At 43.8% G+C, this 10,555-nt stretch overlaps 1 protein-coding gene across 1 annotated transcript in view; it reads right to left on the bottom strand.

Moving 5' to 3' along the window:
- stard10 (StAR related lipid transfer domain containing 10) overlaps window positions 1-10,179 on the bottom strand; it is a 31,063-nt gene extending 20,884 nt beyond the window's left edge. Inside the window, 1 exon segment of the mRNA NM_205646.2 lies at window positions 9,666-10,179. Within this exon segment, the coding sequence (NP_991209.2) occupies window positions 9,666-9,833 (168 nt within the window). The 5' untranslated portion in view covers window positions 9,834-10,179.
- Between the last annotated feature and the right edge of the window lie 376 nt (window positions 10,180-10,555).

Genomic DNA, 10,555 nt, shown 5'->3' with positions numbered 1-10,555 from the left:
ACAGCTCTAGGCTAGTGGTTAAAAGCAGACGATGCTCTAGGCTAGTTTTAAACAGCAGACAGCGCTCTAGGCTAGTGCTTAACAGCAGACGGCGCTCTAGGCTAGTGTTTAACTGCAGATGGCGCTCTAGGCTAATTTTAAACAGCTCTAGGCTAGTGTTTAACAGCAGATGACGCTCTAGGCTAGTTTTAAACAGCAGACGGCGGTCTAGGTTAGTGCTTAACAGCAAACAGTGCTCTAGGGATAGTTTTAAACAGCTCTAGGCTAGTGTTTAACAGTTTTAAACAGCAGACATGTGCTCTAGGCTATAGTTTAACAGCAGACGGCGCTCTAGGGACAGTTTTAAACAGCTCTAGGCTAGTGTTTAACAGCAGACGGCGCTCTAGGGATAGTTTTAAACAGCTCTAGGCTAGTGTTTAAAAGCAGACGACGCTCTAGGCTAGTTTTAAACAGCAGACATGTGCTCTAGGCTAGAGCTTAACAGCAGACGGCGCTCTAGGGACAGTTTTAAACAGCTCTAGGCTAGTGTTTAACAGCAGACGGTGCTCTAGGCTAGAGTTTAACAGCAGACGGCGCTCTAGGGACAGTTTTAGACAGCTCTAGGCTAGTGTTTAACAGCAGACGGTGCTCTAGGCTAGTGTTTAACAGCAGACGGTGCTCTAGGCTTGTGTTTAACAGCAGACGGCGCTCTAGGGACAGTTTTAAACAACTCTAGGCTAGTGTTTAACAGCAGACGGCGCTCTAGGGTAGTGTTTAACAGCAGACGGCGCTTTAGGCTAGTTTTAAACAGCTCTAGGCTAGTGTTTAACAGCAGACGACGCTCTAGGCTAGTTTTAAACAGCAGACAGAGCTCTAGGCTAGTGCTTAACAGCAGACGGTGCTCTAGGCTAGTTTTAAACAGCTCTAGGCTAGTGCTTAACAGCAGACGGCGCTCTAGGCTAGATTTAAACAGCTCTAGGCTAGTGGTTAAAAGCAGACGGGCTCTAGGCTTGTTTTAAAGAAAAACTCTTAATTTTGACTTATTATTTCTGAAAACAAGACAATATTTTTACTCGTTTAGAAAATGCTCCTATCGCTGTTTAATTGTGCTTCATCTTAAACTCCACATCTATAATCCTCTTAGTCTATGCTGACATCATCTTCAGCAGCTCAAACACTCTAATGGCTAATGGACAGACGGCTGCTTCTCACTCAGGGCTGCTGTTTATGCTAATGAGATAGAGAGACGGGCACTAGTGGGCGGGGCTTTACCCCTCTGATGACACGTACAGAGGGAGAATGTCAATCACAGTGTTTCTGCATCAAGTCTGATGAGAACAAACACAATTAATTCATGTTGACCATTAGAGGCTGGAGATTTTCACACCCTGTCACCACACAACCCCTTATAAGAGCGATTTCTGCATAGTAGATGCATACGAGATATTTTGTGCTTTTTGTGGAGAACACACACACACACACATCTGCTCCACCAGTGTAATTTATCCTTGGAGACACACAAATCTAGCGTCTGAAGTGTGGTCAATAATTCGGTGTTCTCCTGCTCGTCTCTGTGAAACAGGATCTATAAATCCTGTGGGTTTGGCTCCTCTGCAAACAGCTTCCATCACTCAGCCTGATTTCCTCGGTCAGGTGGTGCACTTCTGTTTCTCACTTCTTTTGTACTGCGTTTCTTCCCGTTCCGTGATTCTGTGACAGGAGGAGGAACTGAAGCTCAGGTGACCGTGTGTTCGGCTCTCAGGTGTGTGAGAAGGGAACACCTGGATGGGCAGCTTCTGAACTTTATACTCTTGTGTGAGCTTTATGAACATTACTCAGCCTTCTGAAACTCTCCGCTGAGTTTCCTTGAGCAAACAGAGACACAATAGATCATTTACCAGGCGCGGACTTAATAACACAAGCCGGAAAATGTTGTGCCAATAAAACACACTGTCTGAACTCACACCGCTACAGGCCTGTAGTCCAAAAAAGCATGAGCTTTGTGTAGACATTCACCTCATTTTGTATTTAATTATATAGTTTACATTGAGGATGCATTTCAGTGACGTAAAAAAAATCATTTGTGCTGGATTAGCTGGTCCGATGGTGTCGTGATCTGCACACTTTGCCATTTTTAATTTAGGAATCTGTTAAAACTTACATAAATTGTACACTTTAAACAGAATTGTGCTGGTTTAGTGGTTAACAGTAGAGGCTAGTTAACGGGAGAAGGCACTACAGGCTAATGTTTAATGGCAGACGGCGCTCTAGGCTAGTGTTAAAAAGTTCTAGGCTACTGTTTGACAGCTGATGATTCTCTAGGCTAGTGTTTAACAGCAGATGGCGCTCTAGGCTAGTGTTTAACAGCAGATGGCGCTCTAGGCTAGTGTTTACCAGCACATGGCGCTCTAGGCTAGTGTTTACCAGCACATGGCGCTCTAGGCTAGTGTTTACCAGCACATGGCGCTCTAGGTTAGTGTTTAACAGCAGACGGCGCTCTAGGTTAGTTTTTAAAAGCTCTAGGTTAGTTTTAACAGCACATGGTGGTCTAGGTTAGTGTTTAACAGCAGACGGCGCTCTAGGTTAGTGTTTAACAGCAGACGGCGCTCTAGGTTAGTTTTTAAAAGCTCTAGGCTAGTGTTTAACAGCACATGGCGCTCTAGGTTAGTTTTAACAGCAGATGGCGCTCTAGGCTAGTGTTTAACAGTAGATGGCGCTCTAGGTTAGTGTTTAAATGCAGATGGCACTCTAGGTTAGTTTTTAAAAGCTCTAGGCTAGTGTTTAACAGCAGACAGCGCTCTAAGTTAGTGTTTAACAGCAGATGGCGTCCTAAGTTACTGTTTAACAGCAGACAGCGCTCTAGGCTAGTGTTTAATAGCTCTAGGCTGGTGTTTAATAGTAGACAGCGCTCTAGTCTAGCTTTTAACAGCAGATGGCACTCTAGGCTAGTGTTTAACAGCTTTAGGCTAGTATTTAGTGGCAGATGGCGCTCTAGGCTAGTGTTTAAGAGCAGATGGCGCTCTAGGTTAGCTTTTAACAGTAGATGGCATTCTAGGTTAGTTTTTAATGACAGACAGCGCTCTAGCCTAGTGTCTAACAGTAGATGGCTCTGGAGTTTAACAGCAATTAACAAAGCGGTATAATACATTCAATTTTCCGCAGAATTTGGTCATATGAATAATAATAATAATAATAAAAAATTCAATTTAATTTATGCTCATTTCTCTTGCACTGAACATTGAAGTCCTAGTAGACTGAAACTGTCAGTCCAGTGTTCAGAGTTGATAAAAATAATAATAATAAATAAGTGCTTCACTATTTGGAAAATAAAGAGTAATGTCATGGATAAAAACAACAGCCTACTTCTTAAATATTTGCAATTAACATTTTGTGTTTCACAAATAATCTCCCAGTATAATGTTCTCAGCACATCCAGTACTGATGGCAAACTCTGTTCAACTTCAGCAGTTTTCCCACTGGTCTGAACAAACACACACACACACACACACACACACACAGACACACACACAGGCACATCCGGCTGTGTTTGTGTTGCAGTTCAAACACACACAGTCATGTGCGTCAACACCTGCTTTATAAACCTGCCCGCCCGTCACACACCCGGATGTGCCCGTTAAACACACACACGCTCACTTATATCATTAACCAGCACGTCAGATGATTTAAGTCAACTCACCTTTATTTCAACTGCGCTTTATGCAATGTAGATTGTATCAAAGCTGCTTTATGATCAGGAAACAAATATATCTATATGCTATATATTTTATTTTAGCCATACACAGACTATATATATCTAAATCTAATGATCCAAAGTTTGTTGTAAAACTTGTAACACACATACTTTGTCTTCTGTCATCTGACTGATTGAAGTAAAAACTCTTTAATATGTATAAATGCATGTTAAGTTGATTGCACATGCACACACACATAGACTATATCAAATATAACCATTAGCGTTTTAATTTCCAGAACCTTTACTTCCTCTGTTCCTCAGTAGTAAGCATAATTATAATCAAGTTCTCATTTATTTACTTGACAAACATCAGGTTGTCTTTACTGGTTTCTGTGTAAACATTTGCATTTAGAGCCACTCAAAAGCCTGAAGCACCACTTGAAGATACAAATCTTAAATGCAAATGGCTCAATAAACTTTCATTTCATAACAGTTCATACCAGAGATGGGGCACTCGAGTCACATGACTTGACTCAAGTCAGACTTAAGTTGCAAAATTTAGGACTTGAGACTTGACAAATGCTTGACAAATATCCACAAAAGACTCGACTTGACTTGAGACTTGACTTGGACTTGAGGTAAATGCCTCGAAATAACTTGTCTTTGTTAAATTAATACCTGTTTGTTGTACATTATGCATTACATCTAACACCGAAAGTTATATATGTAAATATCAATTGCAAAAGTTGAAAAATCGACACAAATTTGATTGACTTGAAAGTCACTTGCTAGACCAAGCTACTGTATGACTTGACTAGACTTGAGATAAGCAGTGACTTGACTTGACTTGACTTGAGCCTGACAAAAATTGACTTGACTGGCTTGAGACTTGAAGGTTATGACTCGAGACTTGCTTGTGACTTGCACATGTGTGACTTACTCCCACCTATGATTCACACTATTGCCTCACGTCAGGGTTCGGATTGCTCATTAATGACATGCAGTATACTAATATTCAACTTTTAAATACTTGTGAATTACCAGCTGTTGGGTTATTAGAAAACAATGCAGGTAGTGATGTTGTGAATTTGAGGTGTGCATTAATCTGTAATAATTCAACGGCTCAGAATGCATTATTCCAACAAAACTACAGTTCCCAAAGCTAAAGACAGTGTTCAGGTGTTGTACTTCAGCCATATGTCAATTGAATGTCCTCAAACTCCTTATCTGAAATTAACGGCACACCTCAGAGTGTCCATCAGCCTATCAGAATCCAGCATTCAACATACCAGTAGAATAAAGCTGCGGTCACACTGCACTTTTCTCCTCATAGACTTCCATTCATGTGCATGTGAATGCATCAGACTGGAAACGCAAGCTCATGCGCGTCAAAATCCGATTCACTCGCGCGTCAAAATCCGATTCACTCGCGCGTCAAAATCCGATTCACTCGCGCGTCAAAATCCGATTCACTCGCGCGTCAAAAATCCGCTTCACTCCCGCGGCAAAAATCCGCTTCAGTCGCGCGTCAAAAATCCGCTTCACTCCCGCGTCAAAATCTGCTTCACTCCCGCGTCAAAATCCGCATCACTCCCGCGTCAAAATCCGCTTCAGTCACGAGTCAAAAATCCGATTCACTCCCGCGTCAAAAATCTGCTTCACTTGCGCGTCAAAAATCCGCTTCACTCCCGCGTCAAAATCTGCTTCACTCCCGCGTCAAAATCCGCATCACTCCCGCGTCAAAATCCGCTTCAGTCACGAGTCAAAAATCCGCATCACTCCCGCGTCAAAAATCCGCTTCACTCCCGCGTCAAAAATCCGCTTCACTCCAGCGTCAAAATCCGCTTCACTCCCGCGTCAAAAATCCGCTTCACTCGCGCATCAAAATCCGCTTCACTCCCGCGTCAAAATACGCATCAGTCACGAGTCAAAAATCCGCTTCACTCCCGCGTCAAAAATCTGCTTCACTTGCGCGTCAAACATCCGCTTCACTCCCGCATCAAAATCCGCATCAGTCACGAGTCAAAAATCTGCTTCACTCGCGCGTCAAAAATCCACTTCACTCGCGCGTCAAAAATCCACTTCACTCGCGCGTCAAAAATCCGCTTCACTCCAGCGTCAAAATCCGCTTCACTCCAGCGTCAAAATCCGCTTCAGTCGCGCGTCAAAAATCCGCTTCATTCCCGCGTCAAAATCCGATTCAGTTGCGCGTCAAAAATCCGCTTCAGTCGCGCGTCAAAAATCCACTTTATTCTGGCGACAAAATCCGCTTCACTCCCGCGTAAAAAATCCGCTTCACTAGCGCGTCAAAAATCCGCTTCATTCCCGCGTCAAAAATCCGCTTCATTCCCGCGTCAAAATCCGCTTCAGTTGCGCGTCAAAAATCCACTTCATTCTGGCGACAAAATCCGCTTCACTCCCGCGTCAAAAATCCGCTTCATTCTGGCGACAAAATCCGCTTCACTCCCGCGTCAAAAATCCGCTTCATTCTGGCGACAAAATCCGCTTCACTCCCGCGTCAAAAATCCGATTCACTCGCGCGTCAAAAATCCGCTTCACTCGCGCGTCAAAAATCCGCTTCACTCGCGCGTCAAAAATCCGATTCACTCGCGCGTCAAAAATCCGCTTCATTCCCGCGTCAAAAATCCGTTTCATTCCCGCGTCAAAAATCGCTTCAGTTGCGCGTCAAAAATCCACTTCATTCTGGCGTCAAAATCCGCTTCACTCCGGCGTCAAAAATCCGCTTCACTCGCGCGTCAAAAATCCGCTTCACTCGCGCGTCAAAAATCCGCTTCACTCGCGCGTCAAAAATCCGCTTCACTCGCGCGTCAAAAATCCGCTTCACTCGCGCGTCAAAAATCCGCTTCACTCGCGCGTCAAAAATCCGCTTCACTCGCGCGTCAAAAATCCGCTTCACTCGCGCGTCAAAAATCCGCTTCACTCGCGCGTCAAAAATCCGCTTCACTCGCGCGTCAAAAATCCGCTTCACTCCCGCGTCAAAAATCCGCTTCACTCCCGCGTCAAAAATCCGCTTCACTCGCGCGTCAAAAATCCGCTTCACTCGCGCGTCAAAAATCTGCTTCATTCTGGCGACAAAATCCGCTTCACTAGCGCGTCAAAATCCCCATCACTAGTGCGTTAAAATCCGCATCACTAGTGCGTCAAAATCCGCATCACTAGTGCGTCAAAATCCGCATCACTAGTGCGTCAAAATCCGCATCACTCGTGCGTCCAACTCCGCTTCACTCGCGAGTCAAAATCCAATTCAATTGCGCGTCAAAAATCTGATTCAATTGCGCGTCAAAAAATGCTTCACAACAGACGCGGATTCGCGTGATGGGCAGGGCTTCTGTCTGCCCGGTAACTCTAGCTTCATTGCTAAATGGCTATCATGGATTGTGTTGAGAAAATAGCTGTGTTTGTGATGGCTGAAAAACAGCGTTGATTCGTTTTAAGCTGTATCTGAGTCCACTAGATCCTTTCAGAGGTGCATCCAGCTCTGTGAGCTCATCAACTCCTCCAGAAACTTGTTGTCGGTATAGGCAAGAGGATTTTCCCCCGGGACACCAACAACAGGTGCTACGTCATAATCAAGCTCCCACAAGAGCAAGCTCCTGATTGGTTACTGCGGCACGAATGTCCGCTAAAGATCAGATCCAGTGATTCGCGTGATCAAACACGAAAAATGCTCAATTCGTGCTGCAACATTCACGCGTAACGCGTCATTCGCACGTATTGCGTCGCAGGATGACGATTTACGCCTTTGCATTGACTTAACATGTAAATCACTCAAGCTTGATGCTTCTTCCGCATCTGGTGTGAACGCAGCATAAGAACTCCACAGTTCCCATTTGAAAATAATGCACAGAGTGGCCGATACACCTCAGGTGTGCATTATTCTCTAATAATTCCACAGTTCCCAATTGCACTGTTCCACATACTACAGTCTCCACAGTTAAAGACACTGTTCAGATGCTGTATTTCAGACGTACGTCAGACTCGCGTCCTCAAACTCCTTATCAGCACACCTCAGAGGGTCCATCAGCCAATCAGAATCGAGAATAAGCAAGGAATAATGCGTGGTCACATTAAAGTTTGTGCATGTGAAATTCTGTTGCACGGCGCAGTGAAAAAGGGCGGGATTAAACAAAATGATTAAACAAAGCGAGCGATGGCTCTGTATTTTAAATTCCTGTACAGAGGTGTCATGTTTTGATCTTTGATTGGTCTCACGTGGCCATGTGATGCGATTGGGCAGGTCAGAGTTTGACTAAAATGTTTGCACGAGCTTGCGTTTCCTCTGTCGCATTCGCTTGTGTATGAATGGAAGTCTATGTGGAGAAAACTGCAGTGTGACGGCGGCTAAATAACTGAGAATGGGCTGTAGAATTATTAGAAAATAATGCACACCTGTGGCTGATACACCTGCATTATTTTCTAATAATTCAACGGCTCAGAATGCATTATTCCACTTATTTCCCACAGCTAAAGACACGGTTCAAACATTGTACATCAGAGAGATGTCAAGTTTTGCTCTCAAACTCCTTATCTGAAAATAACAGCACACCTCAGAGGGTCCATCAGCCAATCGGAATCCAGCATTCAACACACCAGTAGAATTAATAAAGAATAACTGATGATGATCCGTTAAATTATTAGGAAAGCGGCTCACAGAGGCGCAGGTGTGCATTAATCTCTAATAATTCCACAGTTCCCAATTTAAAATAATGCACACCTGAACTGGTGAGGTGGAGCAGCCGATATACCCTTAGGTGTGCGTTATTCTCTAATAATTCCACAGTTCCCAATTGCCCTATTCCACTTATACTACAGTTCCCACAGCTAAAGACACTGTTCAGATGTTGAATTTCAGACATACGTCAAGCTGGCGTCCTCAAACTCCTTATCTGAAAACAACATCACACCTCAGAGGGTCCATCAGCCAATCAGAATCCAGCATTCAACATACCAGTAGAATTAGTGAAGAATAACCGATGATGATCTGTTGAATTATTAGGAAATAATGCACACCTGAGTTGGTAAAGCGGTTCATAGCGGCTCAGGTGTGCATTATTCTGTAATAATTCCACATACAATACAGTTCCCACAGCTAAAGACAGTGTTCAGGTGTTGTACTTCAGCCATATGTCAAGTGAATGTCCTTAAACTCCTTATCTGAAAATAACAGCACACCTCAGAGTGTCCATCAGCCAATCAGAATCCAGCATTCAACACACCAGTAGAATTAGTGAAGAATAACCGATGATGATCTGTTGAATTATTAGATAAGTGGCTCACAGAGGCTCAGGTGTGTATTATTCTCTAATAACTCCACAGTTCCCAATTGAAAATAATGCACACCTGAATTGGTGAAGCGGAGCGGCCGATATACCTCAGGTGTGCGTTATTCTCTAATAACTCCACAGTTCCCAATTGCACTATTCAACTCAAAGCTCCTACAGCTAAAGACACTGTTCAGATGTTGTATTTCAGACATACATCAGGCTGTCATCCTCAAACTCCTTATCGGAAAACAACAGCACACCTCAGAGGGTCCATCAGCCAATCAGAATCCAGCATTCAACACACCAATAGAATTAGTAAAGAATAACCGATGGTGATCTGTTGAATTATTAGGAAATAATGCACACCTGAGTTGGTTAAGTTGCTCATGTGTGCATTATTCTCCAATAATTCCACTTATACTACAGTTCCCACATCTAACAACACTATTCAGGTGTTGTACTTCAGCCATATGTCAAGTGAATGTCCTCAAACTCCTTATATGAACATAACAGCACACCTCAGAGTGTCCATCAGCCAATCAGAATCCAGCATTCAACAGCCCCGTGATATACAGTTCACGAGCATAATGGCTTTTATCCAATATATGACAAGTGCAAGGCCTCATAATAAGCATATCCCCCTGAGCTGAAGCTCGCAGACGCGCAGAGCCGACATGTGATGCTCACAGGCGTTCATCAGCGCTCACCTTGATCTTGTGTAAACTCTTGTCCTCCTCCAGCAGCTGGATCCACACGCAGATGTTGCTCTTGTTGTGTGTGACAGTCCAGCCCGCCTCCGCCTCACACTCGTGTTTGAACCGGCTGAATGCTCGGTCGTCCGGGATCAGAACCTCTTCATCCCCGGTTTTCATCATCATCATCCTCCTCCTGCGGTTCCCGCTCCCGGAGCCGCGGCGACGCAGATCAAAGCGGACCCCGGTGTGGATGAAAGCTGAGAGTTTGCTTTAAAGTTGACTTTTCCTGCGGTTTGCCTGTGTCTCTCTGTGAGGTGGAGGAGCGCACGGGCGGTTTCTCCGTCTGGTCTGCAAACATATGCTGAAATGCGCGTTTCCCGCAGGCGTGTGTCGCGCGCGTGAGTTTAAATATCCTGCTAAACGCGCGCGACTGTGTGTAAATATCCTCATATATGAGTGTGTGTGGGAAGTGATAAACGCGTACGTGTTTCCCGGAGTGATGCAGCACGAGCAGCTGTTACATCCCACTGTGTGTGTGTGTGTGTGTTTGGGTGCGCGCACATACAGGGTATGACTGACAGCTGAGCTCCGCCCACTTTCATGCACGCGCACAGCGCTGACGTGTTCCAGCTTCCTATCATAATCTCTATTTTTTTGTAATTGAATGCAATTTTGTTTTTAATTTGACATTAAAATAATAATAAATCTACATCAAGTCTAATAGTTCCAGTAGGAACTTCTTTAAGTCCCTAATAATGCTTATTGTTTCTGAAACTCATTATGATTAATAATAAAAAATAAAGTAATAATTATAGAAAACAATATTAATAATGATTATTATTTATTATTATTATTATTATTATTATTTTTAGTAGTAGTAGTAGTAGTAGTAGTAGTATCAT

The sequence above is a fragment of the Danio rerio genome, chromosome 15 (assembly GCF_049306965.1).
Source record: "Danio rerio strain Tuebingen ecotype United States chromosome 15, GRCz12tu, whole genome shotgun sequence".
NCBI lineage: Eukaryota > Metazoa > Chordata > Actinopteri > Cypriniformes > Danionidae > Danio > Danio rerio.
Note: the sequence above shows the minus strand (reverse complement) of the source record. Positions and strands in the feature narration are given on the sequence as shown.